The sequence below is a fragment of the Microtus pennsylvanicus genome, chromosome 12 (assembly GCF_037038515.1).
Source record: "Microtus pennsylvanicus isolate mMicPen1 chromosome 12, mMicPen1.hap1, whole genome shotgun sequence".
Taxonomy (NCBI): Eukaryota; Metazoa; Chordata; class Mammalia; order Rodentia; family Cricetidae; genus Microtus; species Microtus pennsylvanicus.
Genome location: NC_134590.1, coordinates 62,348,067 through 62,371,913, shown reverse-complemented (window position 1 = coordinate 62,371,913; position 23,847 = coordinate 62,348,067). Strand labels below are relative to the sequence as shown.

Here is a 23,847-nt window from a genome sequence, read left to right as displayed (position 1 = left end):
TTCCTATCTCAGTGAGCTTGGAGGGCAAAAATAATTTACTTATTTTGCCAACAGTAATTCTCTTGCTTATGCTTTAAGTGTTGTAAAGTCAATCTTCGGCTTCCTGAGGCAAGCACAGTGGAAAGCATTTGGGCTCATGACAGTGTGGTGAGACCAGCATGTACTTCAGAGCTATGCAAGCCCAGGGTCAAGTCCTGCTTCTGCTTGCCATTAGTTGTATGATCTTGGATCACCATCTTGACTTCATCTTTGGCAGGAGGATGATGGTCCCTGCTTTAGCTTTCTGAGGACATGGAGGCATTGTGCCTAGCCATGAACTTTTAATTAAAAAAATTTCAGAATTATTCAAATTTTCTAAAACTTTTGCTTTTCTAAGAATCTAAAGACATATCAAGATATACTTAAATAGACTCAGCATGATCACATACGAAAACAAGTTCCATTGTGTCTTGATAAAGCACACTGTTTTGTTCACTTTACTCACAGCTGCTACTATTGACAAGAAACTGGGAGTCAGGAAAATCCAGTGGAAAACTTACAGTTATTAATACCCAAATGGCCTTGGCTCATCACATGCTTTGTCCAGCCTTTTCCAGAAAATATTATCACAGAGAAAATAGTTTACTTCATATACCCTAAAAATGTCAGGTATATATAAGCCTTTTTCTCCCCTTTAAACTAGGTTTGTGCCTGTCAAGTACGAGCTACAGGAAAAATGTATGCCTGCAAAAAACTAGAAAAAAAAAGAATAAAGAAGAGGAAAAGTGAAACTATGGCTCTGAATGAAAAAAGAATCTTAGAAAAATTGCATAGTAGATTTGTAGTAAGTATCTCATTTTAGTCATGGTATCATTTACTTTTTTGTTGCTGTGATAATATGCTTGTCCAGGGCTGGGTGGTGATGATGCACACCTTTGATCCCAGCAATTGGGATACAGAGGCAGGGGGATCTCTGTGAGTTCGAGGCCAGCCTGGTCTATAGAGTGAGTTCCAGGACAGTCAGGGCTGTACTGTCTCGAAAAACAAAACAAACCAACAAATAAATTCATGTATAAAGCAAGTTAAGTAAGGAAGGGCTTATTTTGGCTTACAGTTTGAGAAAGAGGTACAATCTATCGTGGTAGACAAGGCATAGCATCTAGAGTATACAGTGGCTGGTCATACTACATCTGCATTAGGAAACAGAGATGTGAATGCTGGTGTCAGCTTGTTTTCTCCCTTTATTCAGTATCGGACCCCATGCCCTGGGATGGTATCTCTACTGTTTTCCATAGGTTTTCCCTCAGCTGAACCTTTCTGGAAACATCCTTCCAGATACTGAGGTTTGTTCCAAGGTGATTCTAAATCCTGTCAAGGTGACAAAACTTAACCATCACAGTCTTCCCTTGTATGTTGTTTGAGTCATAGCATTTTGGTCAGCAGTCCTGCTGGAAACTCTTATTCAAGTCATGGACTCAGGTGCTGTGTTTCTTATGAGTTTCTGTGGAGTTCTGCTGTTCCCTATTGGAAATAATTTCATTTTGTAATGATGTTCCTCTTATTCTAGCATGCAAGTATAGGGCAATGCCGATCCTACTACTGATTTGTGACTTGCTGCCAGTTTTATGCTGTCCACCATCCCATGCTGTCAGGTCCTCTCCACACTCTGATGATTCCTAATGAGTGCTTTTTCTTCTCCTTGTGACAACCAAGCTCATGTGTTTGCTGCCTCTCATTGATCAGCCCTGGCTCATCAGCATGGTGACTTTGAGGTACTTGAAGGTTCTTTTTCTAGTCCTTCTAAAGTGGTCTTCCTCTTCTCTCTGACCTCAGTCTCTTTTCCATTCTTTGATTTTCTTTCTATTTTCTGCACCTGAAGTGTTTGCTATTAGACCTTCAACTACCATGCTCCAATTGTAGGATCTTCATATTTTATGCTCACTTTTGCAGATGAGAGCTGAAGATGGGGTGGAGTGGTATGAAACAGGAGTGATCCCAGATTGTAGGATATATGTTGTATAGTGTGGTTTCTCTACTCCTACTTAGATATTCCTTAGAGCGTTTTTTTGAAGTATAAAGACTGGTTAAGACAAAAGATGAGCTAGGTGGTGGTGGTGCATGCCTTTAATCCCAGCACTCAGTCGGTAGAGGCAGGTGGATCTTGGTGAGTTTCAGGCCAGCAGAGCTAGTTCTAGAACATATAGAGCTGTTAGATAGTAGAGAAACACTGTCTCTAAAAAAAAATAAAAACAAAACAAACCGAAAAAAAAGACAGAAGATGAACAATGGTTATAAAATGATTCTTAGTGTTAAAATTTATTTCCTTTAAGTCATTTATTTCTTGGTATCATGGTTAACTGCTTTGTAGAGACAGATGTTCCAAACCAGCTCCTCCTCATAGCCAGCATCTGTATTTAGTAACATGAGTCAATGTGTTTATTATGACAGTTTCACATGAAGTGAAGTGATAGTCTTTAATAAAATACTCATCTTAGAGCTATTTAAACATGTACAACCTTGAAGCATATAAACCTCAAATCTAACTTTATTAGAGGGATATAAGTAGTTATGTCCTATGTACAACATAATTTTGTTTCTATATTTTTAGCTTCTTCCAAAGAACCTAGACATATTTCATTTTTTCTATGATTCTGGTTTTTTCCTGTTTACGTGACTCATTGGCAGGTTCTGACATACCCTTGAGTCGTGGTCCTTCCACTGCCACCTCATATATACAGAAGCACCCTCTCCTGAGTTCCCACCTCTGTCTGCACTTGCTCCTTACAGTCTGTTCCCCATGAAGCAATAATCTGTGGAGGAGTTAAATTGGTCTATACTTTCCTACACTAAACTGTCCTGTGGTCATCTTCACTCTGAGACTGAAATTGAACTCTGCTCCAGCCTCTTAGGCACTGAGGCACCAGGCTCCTGTAGCCTCTACGACTCAGCTAACCAAGGTGTCCCATCAGGCCTGGGAGCTAGGTGTGTCCTCTCTCTGGAATATGGCTACTGTTGTTCTTGAATATTATTGCTTTCTGTTTCTGCGTTGGTCACTCTTGCTTCGCTGTCTGGTGTTTACAGGATAAAAAAGCAGAACCCTTTGGTGTCTTTTTTGCCACTGGTTCCCAGATCAAGGCTGGTATGATAAATGGTTCTCAGTATTATTTAATATGCATTAACTGTGTGTGGGATGGATATTCATTCACAGGAGGGGAGAGAGTAAGGGTCTTTGTTTCTTGAAGCATGTATGAGAAATACCATTCAGTTTAACTCTGGTCCGACATATGTCAGCTAATGAGAGTAGACAGTGGGTATGCTCTGGATACTTCATCCCACTCTCCTCATTTCCAGCCCTCTCCCTTTACCTGCAACTTTACTCTCCTAACGTTTAATAAAAATGTTGACCAAGTTGGATTTATTCATTTTATTATAAATGAAAATCATTATAATTTATTACGTGACTAGAATAAAGGGAAAAACCATATAGTCACTTTAATAGTTGCACAGAAAGCCTTTTATTAAAATCCAGGTCCCATTTATGATTAAGAGCTTCTAAGCTAGACTGGAACGATGGCTCAGCCATCTTAAGTTTATAACCTAAGCTAAGCTTACAACTTAGCTAGCTCTAAGCAAACTAGTTTTACTTTCTAACACACATCATTTACCATGTGATGCTATTGGAATGCCCACCCTCATGTCTAGGCTCCCATTCTCACTATCTCTACTTAATATTATTTTGGAAATTCTAGCCAGTGCAACAAAATAAAGTAATTAAGGTTAAATTAGGATTAGAATTAGAGCTAGAGAAAGAAGTAAAGGAGTAAAAGATTGTATTTTTGAACAATGTAATTGTATGTGGAGATATTCCTAGACTTTGTAGATAGCCAACCTAGGATTAACTAAATGACTAGAAATGAATCAGCCACAGTTAGGAGGTGTGCTGTGTGCATGTGTCTGTATATCTGTCTGTACATGTTAGGATATAACAAACACACACCTATATATTTTCTTTTTTTCTTTGTCTTTGCATTTTTGAGACAGGAGTTCTCTGTGTAGCCTTAGAGCCTATTCTGGAACTCACTCTGTAGACAAGACTGACCTCGAACTCAAGGAGATCCACCTGCCTCTGCCTTCCTAGTGCTGGGATTAAAGGTGTGCACTGCCAGCTCCTGTCTCCTATGTGCACTCAGAGGTCAGAGGAGGATGTCAAGTATCCTACTCTGTTACCCTTCACCTTCTTTTCTTTTCTTTTTTTTTAAAGATTTATTTATTTATTAAGTATTCAGTGGTCTGCCTGCATACGTCCCTGCAGGCCAGAAGAGGGCACCAGATCTTATTACAGATGGTTGTGAGCCACCACGTAGTTGCTGGGAATTGAACTCAGGACCTTTGTAAGTACAGCCAGTGCCCTTAACCTCTGAGCCATCTCTCCAGCCCCCTTCACCTTATTTTCTTGAGACAGAGTCTTTGACTGAACCTGGAATTTGCTGGTTTGTTTATTGTTTGTTTTTTTCCAGCTAGGCTAGCTGGCCAGCAAGCCTCATCAATCCTTCTTTCTCCCCTCTACCCCAGGACTGGGATTTCAGGTATTCATAGCCATGCCCAGCTTTTTTTTTTTTCTTTTTAAACTGGGGTCAAAACATAGGTCCTCATGTCAACACAGCCAGCACTCTTATCCATTGAACCATCTCCTCAGCCTGTAAATGAAAAGCATATTAATAACATTTATAATAGCACCAAGAGTCATCACAGTCTAGGCAAAAGTCCTACAAAATATGTAGGACTTCTACGCTTAGAACTGTAAGATTCTATTATAAGAAATTAAAGAATGCCTTAACAGAGAGGGACCATGATCCTAGACTGGGTAATTCAATGTTGTGAAGATGCTGGCTCTTCTCAGTTGATCTAGCGATTAAATGAGTTAAGTATAATCACAACCCAAACCCTAACAGGGGGTGAGTTCATGTGTGCATGTGTACATTTGTGTTTGAACTGTCATACAAGACAATAGAACGGTGAAGAAAAACTTATCAGGGTCTGGGAATGTAGCTCTGCGGGAGAGTACCAGCCTGGCAGATGTGAGGCACTAGGTCCAACCAATAGGAAGACAACAAAGAGGAAAAGAAATATTATTTTTGACCAGGTACACCTGTAATCCTAACTAGTCAGAAAACTGAGGCAGGAGGATCACTTGCTCCTAGAAGCTCAATGCCAGCCTGGGCAAATCTCATTTCTTCAAAAAGCAAAACAAAACAAAAAGCATAAAGGCATTTCACAAAAAGGCTGTGACTGACTAATAAATTAATGAAAAAGTATGGGGAATATTCACTGCAAATTAAAACCAGAATTACAGTTCAAGGCTAGCCTTGGCTATATAATGCGTCAGAGACCCACCACGTTACATAGTGCAACCAGTCTTCCAAAATTAAGGATATGGTTCAGCATCACAAAACAGAAAAATGACACAATCATCAGCCATTATACCCTGACCATCCTGGCTCAGACCAAAAAGATCAGCATCACCAAATGTTGGAGGAGTGTGGAACAACGAGATCTTGCCAGAACTGCTGAATGCAGGTGCTCCAGAAGTTCTTAGTGTCACACAATCAGACCATAGTGTGAAGAAGTTACTTTCCATGCAGAGTTGCACTGAGCTATTTGCTAAGTAAAGGCCCAGTGTGTGGTGTGTGGTGTGTAGTTCTCTGAAGCACATAGTGTTTGGGTGTCCTATTACAAACTTAACAGATAATTCAGATTATTGTTAGCAAATTCTGTAAGTTAAGACTGAACAAGCATATTTTTTTATGTGTGTATCTTTTTTTTTTATGATGCTGTTGTCTTTAGGTTAGTTTAGCCTACACTTATGAAACCAAGGATGCCTTGTGTTTGGTGCTAACCATTATGAATGGAGGGGATTTGAAGTACCACATTTACAATCTGGGCAATCCTGGCTTTGAGGAGCCAAGAGCTGTGTTCTATGCTGCAGAGCTGTGCTGTGGCTTGGAAGATTTACAGAGGGAAAGAATTGTATACAGGTAAGAATGGTGTGACCTGACAGAGCCTCTGAGTGTTGAAACCTTCCATTGGGAGCTTCCTCTGGATTATACTGGCTGTCATGGGATGGAAAAGGGAAAACAGGGAGGCCTTGGGTGGCATTCTGAGGGGTTGAGGTTGTTGCTTAAACTGTAGGACACAGCCAGTCAGAAGTATACCTTGGTTTCCTTCTTAGTTTATCTTTACTCTTCTAAGAAATTGTCCTTTTGAGGCAGAACCTTTTTTTTTTTTTTGAGACAGGTTTTCTCTGTGGCTTTGGAGCCTGTCCTGGAACTAGCTCTGTAGACCAGGCTGGTCTCGAACTCACAGAGATCGCCTGCCTCTGCCTCCCAAGTGCTGGGATTAAAGGCGTGCTTCTTAAGCTGATCAGATAGCCAGTGCTATTTGTGTAAGCATGAGAAAGCCTATTTATAGAATTCTGATATTTGACAACTCATAATATTCATAATATTCCAAGAAAACATGATCAAGTATATTAAAAATGTTTTCCTACCAGGTGTTGGTGGTACATGCCCTTAATCACAGCACTCTGGAGGCAGAGGCAGGAGGATCTCTGTGAATTCAAGGCCAGCTTGGTCTACAGAGTGAGTTCCAGGATAGCCGAGTCTGCACAGAAAAACCCTGTCTCAGGAGAAAAGGTTTTCTTTTCATCTTAGAATTCATTAAGAAAACCAGATTAAGCTTTGTAGTTAGAATTAGCTTAGTACAATCAGTATATTTAAAATTTGAAAACAGTTTATCTCTCTTAGATACTGGAGTTGTTATAAAGTGAATCTCATATTGATCACTCTCCCTGGGGACTTTTATTTTCTCTTCCAGAGATTTACTTGCCAATCAATCCATAAGAAGAGTTTCTTTCCTTTTAAAAAATGTTTTTGTGTATTTGTTTGTGCATGTGTGCATGTTTGCAGAAGCACATTTGTTGAAGGCCAAGGACATCTGTGGGTGTCAGTTTTCACCTTTTCAGTTTGTTTGAAATAGGGTCTTGCTGTGATAGCTGGCCTCTGAGTTTCTGGGGATTCTCTTGTCTCGGCTTCTCATCTCACCAGGATTATAGATGCTACATCACCTGACTTTACATGGGTTCTGAGTACTCAAACTCAATCACTCATGCACAGCAAGTGTATTTATCCACTGAGCCATTTCTCCAACCTCCTAATGAGAATTCTTAGTCTTGTGCCTTTTTTAAACTATAAAATTCCAGAGGGATCTATGTATCTCTTGCTCTCATCTTCATTCAGTTGGTCATCACTTTATTCTAGATTATCTCCATCAGTCTCTATTTTCCATAGTAAGCAGCTTAGTCCTTGTCTTTTTCTTGTCAGCAAACTGACAGAGACTTGAATAGATTTCCATACTGCCTATGTTGACCCAGTGCATTTTCCAGAAGATTCTGATAAGACATGTTTTAATGTAGATCTGACCCCATTTCATCTTCCTCTGGTATGGGACCCTTGTTCACCAGGTGTTCAGACCCTTAAGTACTTAGCGTCTTACTAACTTCTCCATCCTTGATTCCTGATGGCCCACATCAGTCTCCTCAGCCCTTGTTATGTAAGTGTATTTGTGGTTTCCAGAACATCTAAGAAGTCTTTATAACTCTAGTCTTGGCAATAAGCCCTTCTGTGGATGCCTTCTTCACTTTAACTCCTCTTCCCATCGATAAGAGGACTAATGCTTATTTTTCCCAAGTTATTCCAGTAATGTCCCTGTTGTAGTCACTGTTCTATTGCTGTGAATAGACATAATGCTCAAGGTAACTCTTATAAAGAAAAGCACCTAACTGGGGGCTTGCTTACAGTTTCAGAGGTTTAGTCCATTATCATCATAGTGGGGAGCATGGCGCTCTGTAGACTGGAGCTGGAACAGTAACAGAGCTACAGTCTGATCTAGAGACTAGGTCTGACATGGGCTTTTGAAACTGCAAAGCCCACCCTCAGTGACATACTTCCTCCAACAAGGCCATAATTCCTAATCCTTCTTTCAAAAAGTTTCACTCTCTGGTGACTAAGCATTCAAATATATGAATCTATCTATAGGGGTAATTCTTGTTGAAACCACCATATCCTCTCCCTAGTAGTATGAGTGCTGTCCCTCCAGCATCCCTATAGTGCTCTGGGGGGCAACTCTCAGTGTAGCGTTGGTCACATCAGACTGTGAGTTTCTCAAGAGTCTCTGATCTTGTTCATGCTACAATGATTGATCTTCAGTTTTTTTCTATTGTCTCCCACAGACGAGACACCACTGATATAGCCTTACCTTCAGTTACTGAGAAAGAGTGGGATTACTTCTCTGACCATGATTCTTTAGAGGCAAAGGTGCTACATCCTAATTGAGCTTAACTTTTTTGCTGTTATTTAGAGGTAGACTCAGGTCACACTGATTTGATTCTGGTTACTCCTAGAGTAAAAAGGGATTTCAGCTGAGATCTACCTGCTTGCCTTCAACCTCATGGTGAATTCTTGGGTTGTCTGGAGGAGTCTTCATTTTCTTAATCCAGTGGCTACTTGGATTTCAGGTAGCACCACAGAGAAGGTATGATTGGGGCTTTCCATGAGAACTGGTCTGTGTCTCCCTCCCTCTGTATCCACAGTGGTGCCCTGAGTGTTTTGTGAACAAATGACTTTGAGCTTCTAAAAGTGGCCCTCTCTTCTGTTTAAACACTGGCATACCTCAAGGAAAATGTGTTGGTTTATTTTTAATGTCTTTTTTTCTGTTTTCATAGATTGCCACTTAGTAGTTCTTACTAAGCCATGTGCCAGAGAGATGAGGTTTTGTTTTATTTGAGATAGAATCTTACTATGTAGCCTTGATTGCCATGGAACTTGCTATGTAGACCAGGCTGGCTTCAAATTCATAGAGATCTTCCTGTCTCCACCTCTGCTAGGATTAAAGGTGTTCAGCACCACTAAACATGGACTTTATTAAAACCATGAACTAGAGAGACAATATGGGTTAAAATGTTTGAATTTTCAGCATTCTGAAAATCAGCAAAAATGAACTGTGTGAGTAACATGGCAGGGCTTCAATTTATTCTTTGCAGCCAGAATTGAGAACCTAAGTGAGGTGGCATAGTGACAGGATGTTTTGTTTCAAGGAGGTGAAAGACCCTCAGAGAGGACCTTTCCTCTCTGATGAAGACCCCAGAACCAGGACACTCCGAGACCAGGCCACAGGATGCAATTAGCAAGAGGTTTATTGAGTAAACACAGGTACCTGCGGGCAGCAAGTCTTTCGGAGGACTTGCGCACCTGCCAACTGGAGGACGGGCTTTTTATAGGGAAGAGCAAAAAGCAAGTTTACAGAAGCAAAAGCGTGGTTATCGATCGACCGGAATGAGGCGGGGGCATGAATGGTTTCCCCTCTTAGCATGGGTGTCAGCAAGAAGCAAGTTTACAGAAGCAAAAGTGTGGTTATCGGAATGCGGCGGGGGGGCATGAAAGGTTTCCTCTCTCAGCATGGATGCCTGGCAACAGTCATCCTGTTCCTATCTTATAACTAACCTGCTTTGTTGACATCCTATCTTATTGACATCTTGCCTTGCAGTCTTCCTATCTCTATCTCCTGTTCTCTCAGGCACCTGGGATGTTCTTACGGGAGCAGGCTGGCTGCTGATCCGGAGATTTGTTTAAAACAAACAGGACGTTCCCCCGGGAGCATGCTAGCTGCGGATTTTGAGGAGGGGGTCTGTAGGGTCTTTCATTTCCCCCTTTTTCTTTTGTTAATGAGTTAAATCTTTTACTCAAAGCAATTACAGAACCTCGGTATCTTGTTGTGGTAACATGTGATACTGATGGGTCAGTACTAGGGCCTGAATGACTGACAGCCTATCTTTTATAAACTGGACCAGGCGGTTTAAGATGCAAGGCCCAAATAGGAGTAGCAGAAGGAGGATAATCAAGGGACCCATCAAAGAAGACAATAGAGTTGTAAACCAGGGAGACTTATTAACCCATCCGTCGAACCATCCTTGTTGTGATTCAAACAGCTTTGTCTCTGTCTTAACCTCTCTCTAAGCTTGGTCATGGATCTTCTAACCAATCCAGTATGGTCAGCATAAAAGTAACATTTTCCCCTGAGTGTAGCACAAAGACTCCCTTTCTTTAAAAGCAACAGGTCCAGGCCCCTCCTGTTATGGAGCACCACCTCTGAAAGATTTGCTCAGACAATAGCCATATGAAAACTAGTACAACTGATGGGACAAAATAACTTATACTTTACAGAGCAGTATTGGGAGAAGATAGTAGAACATCTCTAGGGTGTACATAGCTCTTAACAAAATTATCTGAATGAGGCTTGAAAGTAACTACATGGTAGACATTGTGAACCACTGTAGACCCGAGAATAGCACCCAACACTGTGGCAATAATAGTCTATTGACTACAAAGAGCTTAACTCAGCCCTAAGAAACACATGGATGCCTTCTCATAAGAGGCAAGTTCAGTATTATGAATACAAATCTCTTTTGTTGTAGACACCGGGAGTGTTGTTCCTCAACTCCAGAGAATGTGCCGGAGAAGTCAGTTTCAGTCCAGCTGGCACCACATGGCATCTACAGGTTTCCATTGCATCCTGTAGCATCAGCTTTATCCAAATGTACAGGGTTGTGTCCATTGTGAGAACTTTAACAAACAATGAGAGAAAATACAATACAGGATGACAAATGTTTAAAACAAAACAAAAAGCCCTAAAACCAGAGGACAGCGAATGAGGACATAAATATCTTTTTGAGACTGACTTACTCAGGCTTTACATTTGTAAGTACAGCATTAAAAAAAGTTTTAACATCCCATTGATATCTATTTTATCATATATTAAACCATATCTGTTTATCTTTTGAAAGCCATATCATTTCATAACCCCACAGATTAAAACAAGATTTTCCTGTAGAAAAACAAAACCTATCAAGAGGTAAGGAAGCTTTAGGTGTGTTTGCTTTTTCTCTGAAGTTATCTGCACAAAACGGTCTGATCCGGAAAAATCTCAAACTGTAAAAAAATAATTCCTGTCAATAGGTCCCAGACACACAGTGGAGGAACAGAACAGAATTGCCTTTTGCTTCTGCTGTCTGATATTGTGCTTCAAAAGACCCTAAAAAAATGAGCAGAGCCCTGTGGGTTTCTGACTCTAGGAAAGAAGAGCCTTAAAGGTGATATAAGCCCACCTTATAGCGGATGTGCCTGCCCTGTGTAAGCCTTGAGCTCAGGATTTCATCACCAGGGTCAGCCACTGTCAGCGGATACATGAGCAGCAGCTAACTAGCCAGGCAACAGAACTAGTGGCAGCGATTGCCGGGGTGTTTTGAACCCAGGACAGGACAGGAGGGAGGGAGGTCTGTCCAGTCATTTTTGCTGGTCTCCAGGGCCAATTATGTCAATTTGTTCTTTTAGAATCTTATTTATCCTATCTATCTGCCCTGAGCTTTGGGGTTGGTAAGCTTAAGTTCCAATTGATCCCCAATGTCTTGGCCACACCCTAACTTACCTGGGCAACAAAGGCAGGTCTATTATGGGACATGATTATCTTGGGCATCCCAAACCTTAGGATGATTTTTTTTTATGATCTTCTTAGCCATTACATTGGATGTCTCAATCTTGGTCAATGTATGATGGCTGTCTTCTTTGGCAAATGTGTGGCCTCCTGGAGGCTCAAAATTTCAGCAGATGTCAACAGTCCTTTTTGTCTGTATATTGCTTTGAAGCATACCTGCTGTTAGTATAGACGTTCCCTCTGCCATCTGTAGAGCTTGTATCAAAGCCACAAGTTCAGCGTTCCAGTCGGGCTGCCATCCCTGAAGGGAGGTTACTGGCCCAGATCATTTGCTTCCTGTCCACCAATGTTGCCCCCGCCTTCCGCTTACCTTCAGTCTTGTGTACCTGCTTAGCTCGGACCGCCAGCCTTGTGCCCCTGGCAAGCTTCGCCCTCATTTTCGGCTCTGCCTGGCACAGCTTAGCCTGCCATTTTGCCATTCGCCTGTCCTTTATGCAGATGCTGGCAGGATCCATAGTCCATCGACGTCAGCCCAGCACAGGAGCAGTAGTCTGGCACAGGAGGGCACCTGTGGTAGCATGGTGACTGCTGTATCACAGTCTGACATGGGTGAGGGGAGCAAGACTGTAGAGTGAGCAGTCAGAGCTCATGCAGGCTTTAGAGCAAGCACAGCACCAAGGCAGTTGCTAGGAGGTGAGGATTTCTTCAGCGGTGATGGCAGGGAGAGGTGGTCATCCTGGTGAGGAGGGCGTGGTAGAGGCAGAGGCAGACAAGCAGCCTGCGTCTCCTGCAGAACTGAAAACAGCAGCGAAAGCAAAAGTCCCTCGTTTGGTCAACAAAAGGCTTTGGTCATACATTCAGAAGTGACCAGGGAGGAACGAGTCATTTATTTGTCTTTTTCCCAAATTTCTAGTTCGTACGGTGTCCAGTTTGTATTCTTTACTCAGTTCCAGTGTTCCTCTTCATTTGTCTTTGATCTTCTGTTGCCCAGGCTCCTAATCTGTCTGAGTCCTATCTTTCTTTTGCTTCCCGCCTCTCTCTCTTTCGCTTCCCTTTCTCTGTCCCTCGTTTAACATTTTTTTTTTGGTCTCTCCAAATTTTACTAGGTATAATCTTGTGACCTATCTACTTGCTGTAACTTTTTCTTATATCTGATGTTGCCTGTCCTATGTAGGCCATGGCTACTGCTGTCTGCTGACCTTCAGAGGTTGGGTAAAATGCCTGTAAACTTTTATTAATCATTTAAGGAGCATAGATTGTAACTGGTCCCTGGAGAACCTCTCTTACCTTGGCCGAATTAGTGGGGTGCCTTGCAGCCCCCCCCCTGAGATTTGCCATGAGCCCAGCATTTTGACTGTCAGTTTCTCCCTTTAAGAATTAATTAGACATTATCATGTAGAAGAATGAAGATAGATCCATATTTATCTCTATGCACAAAACTGAAATCCAAACAAATTAAAGACCTTAACATAAAACCAACAATATTGAACTTTTTATAGAAGGAAAAAATGTTTAAAATTCATTTTCAAACACAGCCTCAGTGGCATAGACGTTGAGAGAAACAATCAATAAATAAGATTTTTAAAACTGAGACGCTTTTTGTATAGCAAAGGATATAATCAACGGAATGTAATATCAACCTGTAGAATGGGGAGGTATCATGAGGCATATAAGGAACTTAGGAACTTAATCCTCATAAAAACAAATATTTCAGTACAATTATGTCACAGACCAAAACTGTAAATTCTCAACAAATGAACTTGAAATGACTGAAAGATATTTAAAATTTGCAAATTAAACAATTCTGAGATTTTATCTTATTCCTGTAAAACTGACCAAGATTAAAAATATCATTTGACAATTTATGCTTACAGCTACTTTGAACATTAGCATGGTGGATTTTCAGAATTAGATAACATATTACCTTAAAAACTTAGCGACATCCTTTATATTATCATTGACAGAATCTGAAAACAACCCAAAATGCACCTTTTTTATATTAATAATAAATGAGAATCTTTGCCATGTTTTTTTTTAAATAGCCATAAACATTATAAAGAGTCAAAAGGGCCATTTTAACTCAACCTCATCATTCAGTAACACCCCCTTTGCCATCGTAGTGGGGTGAGAGGCTTTAGCAGATCTTTGCCTTGTGGGGCAACTCGGGGCCCCCACCTTATCACAAGCATTGTGAGCAAACAAGTGTTAAATTCAGATCTAAACATGGGCTGGCTTAGAAGCTCAGCTGGGCTGTTCATATGGCCCTGGCCCTGTGCCAGGCCTTTTACAGCAATAGTTCTTGAAGACAGTGTAGTCCTGCATCCATCTAAACAGAGCTGGGAATTTACTTCCTCTGGACACACTGCATAGTAAGAAATATAGAAACCAACAATCTGTAGTTTTTTTTTTATAAGCATATTATTTTAAAGTGACTTAATTTAATTTTCCCAATTTTTAAACCAGAGGCTTTTACCTGGATGCAGCACATGATGACTGGTATAGAGCATCCCCGGAAGACAGATGTTATCAGGGCTGGTAGGCCCTTTTAATGTCAGCTTACTCCATTACCTGCCACTCCTGAATCCACATTTACCATTTACCAACAGCCACAGGGATATTTACTTGCAATCTCTTGCCCTACTGCCAAAATGGAAAGGTCCAGGTTCTTTAGGGGACCTTTGCTTTTTAATAGGGTATCCGACCCCAGAGAAATAACCTACTGTAGGTTCCCAGGCTTACTGGGTCCTGTGGGGAGGAATTAGCACCAGCTTGGACCCAACTGGCTGGCATGTGTCTCCACAGGAGGCCTTAGTTCTGTGACCCTGGCGTTAGCACCAGCTACTTCCCCTGGGCAAGGGCCACAGATCTTTGGCACAAGGTTTTACATGGCATTTGCAGATGGGGGCTGCCATTCAATCTCTAGCACCTTATTTTCCAGGGAAAACAAGCCTTCTCCACAGGGAACCCCACTGGGGATCCTCCCAGGACCTGGCTTCAGTCTCAGCTCTGTCCATAGTGAGCTCCTAGTTGTATAGCACAAGCTTCCCATACCCCACCTCAGTACTCACAGCAATCTAGCAGCTTTTCTCTGAATGGGATTCCAGAGGCCCCAGGAGGAATTCCCTCCAGGGAACTTGTGAGGTCAGGATTGGTCCACCGTCTGGAAGCCTCAACTCAGTTCCTCTTTAGCCCTCACACTGCCAGTAGCAGCTGTGAAGACCTTTGCACTGGCTGTAGGGGGAGGGAACACCTTGGACTGTCTAAGGCAGCCCTCCTCCCCCAGTCCTCCCCTGCGGTGCTGGTGGACTTCAGGTCAGCAAGAGAGGACGTCACTCTCAGCACAAGGATTTCAGGGGGTGCCCACAGCTGCCCCCTTCTCTGACTTGGGCCAGGGTTGCTGCCATGCCCTGCCCTGCGTCCTGCTGAGAAGTTTGCTCAGAGGCTGGTTGCCCGCCTAGGCCTGGCTCCAGGCTGCGCCGCAGGAGATCACAGCCCTGCTCCCTCCCCCCTTGTAATAGCAAGCAGGGCAGTTCAGCAGCACAGCCTCAGCAAGGCACAGCCTAGAGAAGTAAAGGAGGGGCAGACTGTCAGCATTCCTTTTGGATTTTCATAGAGTTGGGGTCAAAGAGGTGGTTATTTACTGCCCCATGGTACCAGATTTAGACTCGAGTACAAACAGATATACAAAACAAAGAACATATTAAGCACAAAAATACACAGACAATACAGATGCGCCGGCGCGGATTCGGCGTAATGCCGAAAGCAGAATTTCAGACGGAGACAATGGGAGTCCAGACCTCCCTTCTCCAACCAGATCCACGTATCTTTCCGACACGGGTTGAGCCCCGAAGGCTCCAGACGCCCCTGGAACGTCTTCCAAAAGGCTGCGAGGGAAAGTCCGAACTCGTCAGTTCCTTTCTACCTCGCCAGATTCAGAGCACTCAGATCTGAGCGTACAGAGCTTAACAAAGAACACAAATGACACAGACACAGACTAACGAATGGGTGCTGGCCAGCTTACCTCCCGGTGGTGGGTCGGTAGCTCCTGGGTGAAGGTCTTCAATTCCCGGCCCATGCACCAAATGAAAGACCCTCAGAGAGGACCTTTCCTCTCTGATGAAGACCCCAGAACCAGGACACTCCGAGACCAGGCCATAGGATGCAATTAGCAAGAGGTTTATTGAGTAAACACAGGTACCTGCGGGCAGCAAGTCTTTCGGAGGACTTGCGCACCTGCCAACTGGAGGACGGGCTTTTTATAGGGAAGAGCAAAAAGCAAGTTTACAGAAGCAAAAGCGTGGTTATCGATCGACCGGAATGAGGCGGGGGCATGAATGGTTTCCCCTCTTAGCATGGGTGTCAGCAAGAAGCAAGTTTACAGAAGCAAAAGCGTGGTTATCGGAATGCGGCGGGGGGCATGAAAGGTTTCCTCTCTCAGCATGGATGCCTGGCAACAGTCATCCTGTTCCTATCTTATAACTAACCTGCTTTGTTGACATCCTATCTTATTGACATCTTGCCTTGCAGTCTTCCTATCTCTATCTCCTGTTCTCTCAGGCACCTGGGATGTTCTTACGGGAGCAGGCTGGCTGCTGATCCGGAGATTTGTTTAAAACAAACAGGACGTTCCCCCGGGAGCATGCTAGCTGCGGATTTTGAGGAGGGGGTCTGTAGGGTCTTTCATAGGTATTATGGCATACTTGAGTCTTGCCAAGGTGAGCCTTGTTCTTTCCATGCATTTGCCTGGGGTCAACTACTGAGAATCTGTTTAGCAGACCTGCTTTTAATAAGTCTGGGTAGTGGGAGGAAAAGGGTACCCTCACCAGGATGGAAGGACTTCTACTGAAACCCATGTGTTTGGAAGTAAACAGAAGTAATTGAGGGCCTTCTAGGTCCTATGTTATGTCTGTTGATTTTTATCTTATTTATGTAGATGAAAGGTAAGGATATTAGGAGGACACATAGTGTCATAGAGCCTTTTCACTCACGTTTTACAGGAATATCCCATCTTTTTCTTTTTCCTCTTTCTAGAGCCCTCTTTTGCTTGTTCAGATAGAGTTTCCAAAACAAGAAGTCACCAAAGGTACCTGGTTCAGGATGGTTCAGGAGTGCTGTCAGGTAGTGAGGCTGTTGTAATACTCCATAGGTACAAGCAACGAGCTACCCAAGCACACAAGTGAAAAACAGGATCCTGGCAATAAAAACTTGCTTGTGTGATCTTTGAGCTGTCATGGTTGGTTCAATACCTCAGATACCTCTGCCTTCTAACATACTATTTATTTAAAATGTTTGACAAAAAACAAAAACAAGTGAACAAAGTCAATATATGTGTTGGGAGAGTTTTGATAGAAGAGAAATATATTCTGTTTCCTTCCTTCCTTCCTTCCTTCCTTCCTTCTTTCTTTCTTTCTTTTTTTTTTTTTTTTTGAGACAGGGTTTCTCTGTGCAACCCTGGTTGTCTTGTAACTTGCTCTGTAGACCAGGCTGGCCTTGCACTCACAGAGACAGAGATTTACTTTCCTCTGCCTCCCAAGTGTTGGGATTAAAGGTATGTGCTACCACCACCTAGCTGCAAAAACATTTCTTGATTTAAGAACGTGTTTATCAGCTCTGAAACTGAGAAGTTTCTATAAAGCAAAAGACACAGTCACTATGACAAAAACGGCAGCCTACAGAATGGGAAAAAAAATCTTCACTAACCCCACATCTGACAGAGGACTGATCTCCAAAATATATAAAGAAATCAAGAAATTAGACATCAAATTACCAAATAATCCAATCAAAAAATGCGGTACAGATCTAAACAGAGAATTCTCAACAGAAGAATTGCAAATGGCCAAAAGACACTTAAGAAATTGCTCAACATCAGAGAAATTAGCCATCAGGAAAATGCAAATCAAAACGACTCTGTGATACTCTGTGATCGTACACCAGTCAGAATGGCTAAGATAAACGGCGCCAATGATAGCTTATGCTGTAGAGGATGCAGAGTAAAGGGAACACTCCTCCATTGCTTATGGACTGCAAACTTATACAGCTACTTTGGAAATCAGTGTGGCGGTTTCTCAGAAAATTGGGACTCAGTCTACCTCAAGACCCAGCAATACCACTCTTGGGCATATACCCAATGGATGCACACTCATACCACAAGGAAATTTGCTCAACTGTGTTAATAGCAGCATTATTCATAATAGCCAGAACCTGGAAACGACATTGGTGACCCTCAACTGAAGAATGGATAAAGAAAATGTGGTATATTTACACAGTGGAGTACTACTCAGTAGTATAAAAATAAAGTGACATCTTGAAATTTGCATGCAAATGGATGGAACTAGGAAAAAAACATCCTGAGTGAGGTGACCCAGATTCAGATAGACAAACATGGTATGTACTCACTCATAAGTGGATATTAGACATAAAGCAAAGGCAAACCAGCCTATAGTCCAAGATTCCAGAGAAACTAGGTAACAAAGAGAACCCTAAGAGAGATATACATAGAACCCCTGGTAAGGGGAAATATACAAGATCTCCTGAAAACATTGAGAGTATTGCGGCGGGAGGGAAGCTGGAAAGACATGGGGAGGGGGAGAGGGGAAGGAGGAAGAGAATATGAGGGAACAGGATGCTCAAGACAGGAGAAGGACAGAGAGGGAGAGAAAAGAAAGAGATAATTTTGATTGACGGAGCCATTAAAGGGCTAGTGAGAAACATGGTACTAAGGAAATTACTAGGAATCCACAGGATGACCCCAGCTAACACTCTAAGCAGCAGTAGAGAGGATGCCTAAACTGGTCTTCCCCTTTAATCAATTTGATGATTACCTTAATTGTCATCATAGAACCTTCATCCAGCAGCTGATGGAAGCAGATACAGAGATCTACAGCGAAGCACTTGACCAAGCTACTTGAGACCAGTCCAAGAGAGAGAGGTGCAATAAATGAGCAAAGGGGTCAAGACCATAATGTTGCTATCCACAGCTGATCTGAGCTAGTGAGCTAGTGAGAGCTCATTGACTCAGGACTGATAGCAGGGGACCTGTATAGGACCAAACTAGGTCTGCTGATTGTAATGTACAGTTGTGAGGCTTGGTCAGTCTGTGGAGCCACTGGCAATGGGACCAGAATTTATCCCTAGTCCTTGTGTCTTGGAGCACATTTTCTTTGGAGGAATACCTTGCTCAGCCTAGATACAGGGGGGAGTGCCTTGGTCTTGCCTCGAAGTGAATTGTCCGACTTTGTTGATTTCCCCATGGGAAGCCTTACCCTTTGTGAGGAGTGGATGGAAGTGGTGTGGGGTAAGGGAAAGGCTGGGGTGGTAGGAGGGGAGGAAGTAGGAATGGGGATAGCTGTGTAAAATGAGAAAATACTGTATTAAAAATTTTTAATAAAAAAGTCAACTTTCATTTAAAAATTGACACAAAAAATTACAAAGCAAATAAGTATGGTTATCTAACTCAGTTCTTCACTCTCACACTCTTACCAGCGTTCCAGCTGCCTACTGTTATGCAGTGTGTTACTACAGGTATGCTTCTGAAAGGTTGAAGGATATATCTTGTCCCTGGACTCTTCCTATTTAGTTCTCTGCTTTCTGCCTACTCCTCTGTCATAATACTCTACTCACCATGATGTTCTTTCTCATCAAAGTCCTGAAAGCAATGAAGCCAGTGTCTATGAGCCAAAAGAAATCTTTCCTTTTCCTTTTTTAAACTGTTTCTCTCAGTATCTGTTACAGTGACAAAAAGTCTAGCATTGGCTAGTCTTTTCTTTCTTTCTTTTTCTTTTTGGTTGTGTGGTGGTGGTACTGGGATTTATACTGAAGGATATGTGCATGCTATAACCTCAAATTTTTACTGGCAATTCTTAAATAGTTGACACATTTTAAAATTGGGCTATATGTTGTGTTATTATTTAGTTGAATTTGTCTTTAAATATTCTGGAATCAAGTTCTTTACCCTACCTTTATTGTTCACCTTCTTTTCCTTTTCTTTCTTCCCTCCCTTATCTCCATTGTGTGTGTGTACATGTGTGTGTTTGTGTGTATGTGTATGTATGTGCACACAGCATGCTTGTCCTTATGTGTGTAGGTGTGTGTGGATGTATGTAGAAGCCAGAGTATAATCTCAGGTATTGTTTCTCAACTATTTCCTTCTTCTGTTTGAGACAGGGTTTCCAAGTAGACTAGGCTGACGGCCACCAAGCTTTAGTTAGGGATCTGTCTGGCTGTCTCCCATCTTGATATTGTGGGGATTATAAACATCCACATACTGTTTTCTTTTTTTTTTAAGATTTGTTTGTTTATTTTGTGTGCATTGGTGTTTTGACTACATGTATGTACTGGAGTTACAGACAGTTGTAAGCTGCCATATAGTTACTGGGAATTGAACCCGGGTCCTCTGGAAGAACAGCCAGTGCTCTTATTTGCTGAGCCATCTCTCCAGCTCCACATCCTGATTTCTACTTGAGTTCTGGTGATCAAATTCAGGATCTCTTGATTGTAAGACAAGCATTTTACAAACTTAGCCATTTCCCAATTCCCTTTGGTTTGGCTTTCTAATTCCTTAATGGTGTCTTTTGAAGTGCAAAAATTATGAACCAGTTGATTTTATGAATTTTTTTAATTTGTCATATTTGGTACCATAGCTAAACTCCATTTTCTCATGAGAGTTTAATTTTTTAATTCTTGCTAATTCTTTAGGATAGCGTGGAATGCAGTAAGAATTTTCAAATATATACCTTAACACCATGTTTTGAAAGCTCTCTCAGTTCCTACTGAATAGTCATGGAACTTTTGTTTAGAACCAATAGATGGAAAGAGGGTTTATCTCAAATTTCAAGTTTCTTCATTCTGACTTATTTTGTCTGTTTGTCTGACTTGAGGCCAAACTCACACTGAATTAATTATATTTCTTTCTTTTTTTTTTTTTTAAAAAAAACCACTATGACTCACTTCTGTAAGACAGAGATGGCTGGCCACATGGACTTAGACCACATCTGTTAATGTTGGTGACCAAGGAGTAATTGCTCAACCAGATTTCCAGACCAAATTTGACCTCAGAGAGATGAGCCAATGATACCTATGCCCTTTGTTTTTTTTTATTTCCAGGTATTCATGTAATCAGAAGGCAGTCTGCTGTGAATATCAAAACCATGCTGCTGATGAACAAACTATAACAACAAACATTCACCTGCAGAACACGTAGCATTTTAGAGCAGTTGGGATGTCTTAGTTTCTTTCTCCATTATTGTGATAAAATGCTCTGGCAAAAGCAATGTGAGGGAGAAAAGGTTTATTTTACCTCACAGTTCTGGAATGTTACAATCCTTCTTAGCTGGGAAGTTGAAATTTGATAGAGTTAGTCTCTGTAGTTGGTTTTTTTTTTCGGGGGGGGGGGGCACCAACCAGCTCCCAAATCATGACATAGATACTTACTATTAGTTATGAATGTCCAGCCTTATACTTGTCCCTGTTGCTATTATAACATAGCCTGTTTCTCTGCATCTACATTTTGCCTTGGGGCTTTTAACCTTTCTTTCATTCTGTATATCCTACTCTGTGTCTGGCTGCCTGGTGATAGGCTCCTGGGTGTCTCCCTCTCTTTCTCAAACCTATATTCCTCTTCCTACTTATTCTCTCTACCTGCCAGCCTCATCTGTCCCTCCTGTGCTGAGCTATTTCAGTCACCTTTTTACTAGCAATCAAGTGCCTTAGTCAGGCAAAACAACACATTTTTACATCATTAAACAGATGCAGCATAAATAAATATACACATCTTTACATAGTTAAAATAATAGTCCCCAACATAAACAAATCTAACACATCTTTACATAGTTAAAATAATAGTCCACAACGAGTTGAATTGTAAATGAAGTCAGAAGAAAAGAGGAATGATTACATGCTTGCTGCTTGTATTTTCTCTACTTTATAAAGGCCAGAGGGTCGTGCTCACCACAGTGGGCAGGTCTTCCCGTTTCAATGAATAAAATCTAGATAAATTCTGGCAGATATAGTCAGAGGACTACTTCCAAGGCTTTCTTGATATTGTTAAGTTGACAATGAACGCTAACTATCATAGCATACGTTATCATTTTATCTTCCCAATAGGATGGCATTCATTCACAGAGAGTAATGAGGGAGGAATGTGTGTCCAGGAGACTCTGGCCCTTTCTCTAACAGAAGAAAACCAAAGTCTTGACTGGTAGTTTCAATGGAGTGTTATATTTTACTTGTCCTTTATTAAGTATGATGTAGACCATGAGATTTGGAATGCTGTAGTTTTAAACAATCCAGAGAAAATGCTATTATAAAGTTACTAAGGAAATATATGTTTAGCTGTTCATTGGATCTCTGTCTTGTGAATGAGTTGTGGATTGAAAAATCAAGTCTGGTCTAAACTGTGAGACCCTGCCTCCAAAAGAGCAAAGGAAAAGGGTGGTGGTAATAGTTTGTGTGGAGGAGAAAAGCAAGGGTAGAGTACAGTTGGACTTACAAGTTTTCCAGTGGTGACTTGGTCAAATAGGTCTTTAGGCAGTATAGATGACTGTGGTTCTATGTATCCCTGAACTTCATGATAGGATGTACTCTGGGAGATAAGGCAAGAGATATGTCCCCCACTCCCCCACCCCCACCAGCTCATATTCTGCTGATGGAGCAAGGCAGTGACATTGAATAAAGACATATTAGAATTTATGGTAAGTAGTTTAAAAAGTAGTTTGGATTTTTTTATTCTTTCTGAAACTTGCAAGGCTAAGGAAAGAGTAACCCTTTTTTTTTTTGTTGGTTTTTCGAGGCAGGGTTTCTATGTGGTTTTGGAGCCTGTCCTGGAACTAGCTCTTGTAGACCAGGCTGGTCTCGAACTCACAGAGATCGGCCTGCCTCTGCCTCCCAAGTGCTGGGATTAAAGGCGTGCGCCACCACCGCCCGGCAAGAGTAACACTTTTTAAAAATGTTTATAAGAACTGCTATGATTAGCCAGCAGTGGTGGCACACACCTTTAATTCCATCACTCAGGAAGCAGAGACAAGTGGATATCTGTGATTTCGAGGCTAACCGAGTCTACAAGAGCTAGTTCCAGGATAGCCAGGCCTGTTACACAGAAAAAATCCTGTCTTGAAAAAAAAAGAAAGAACTGCTATGAACCATATTCCTCTAAGTCAGACTTTCTACTGCTTACTAAATAGTTTTTTGTATAATATGATTTGAACATCTCTAATCCTAATATCTGAAATTTGAAAGGATCTTAAATCCAACACACACACACACTTTCTCAATTGTTCATGAATATAAGCTTGTGTGTGTGTGTGTGTGTATGGGTACACAACTGACATTGGTTGTCTTTCTTAATCACTCTTTATTTATTGCAGCAGGGTCTTGGTGAATTCAGAACCCATCAGTTCCAGGTAGTCTAGTTAACATCTTGCGCAAGGTACAGGCATCCTGTCTCTGCCTCTTGAGTTCTGGGATTACAGGCTGCTGTCATGTCTTTACTTTTTTGGGGGAGGGGTAGTTTCTTATAAATATTTAGAAGGTTTCTATGTGTAACCTTGGCTCTTCCAGAACTAGCTGTACGAACTCCTATGAACACCTGATTTTTGACAAAGAAGTTAAAATTATACAATGGAAAAAAGAAAGCATATTTAACAAATGGTGCTGGCATAACTGGATATCAACATGTAGAAGAATGAAAATAGATCCATATCTATCACCATGCACAAAACTCAAGTCCAAATGGATCAAAGACCTCAACATAAAGCCAACCACAACGAACCTCACAGAAGAGAAAGTGGGAAGTACGCTTGAACACATTGGCACGTGAGACCACTTCCTAACTATAACTCCAGCAGCACAGACACTGAGAGAAACAATTAATAAATGGGACCTCCTGAAACTGAAAAGCTTCTCTAAAGCAAAAGACATGGTCAACAAGACAAAACGGCAGCCTACAGAATGGGAAAAAAATCTTTACCAACCCCACATTAGACAGAGGGCTGATCTCCAAAATATACAAAGAACTCAAGAAATTGGTCATCAAAAGAACAAATAATCCAATAAAAAAAAAAACGGAGTACAAACCTAAACAGAGAACTCTCAACAGAGGAATCTAAAATGGCTGAAAGACACTTAAGGAAATGTTCAACATTCTTAGTCATCAAAGAAATGCAAATCAAAACAACTCTGAGATTCCATTTTACACCTGTAAGAATGGCCAAGATCAAAATCACTGATGACAACTTAGAAAACTCCTGCATTGCTGGTGGGAGTGCAAATTGGTACAAACCCTTTGAATATCAGTATGGTGATTTCTCAGAACAACCTCTCTCAAGACCT

General features: G+C 41.6%; 1 protein-coding gene across 7 annotated transcripts in view; it reads left to right on the top strand.

Annotated features, from left to right (window-relative positions):
- Grk4 (G protein-coupled receptor kinase 4) overlaps positions 1–23,847 on the top strand; it is a 78,427-nt gene that overhangs the window by 29,002 nt on the left and 25,578 nt on the right. For 5 of the 7 annotated variants that reach the window (XM_075943839.1, XM_075943837.1, XM_075943838.1 and 2 more), the window contains 2 exons: positions 683–823; positions 5,824–6,014. The exons of 1 other annotated variant lie outside the window; for it this stretch is intronic. In XM_075943839.1, the coding sequence (XP_075799954.1) occupies positions 683–823; positions 5,824–6,014 (332 nt within the window). Of the gene's footprint in view, positions 1–682; positions 824–2,704; positions 2,937–5,823; positions 6,015–23,847 lie in introns of those variants that run through there. One more of the 7 variants, XM_075943842.1, reaches the window with a different exon arrangement.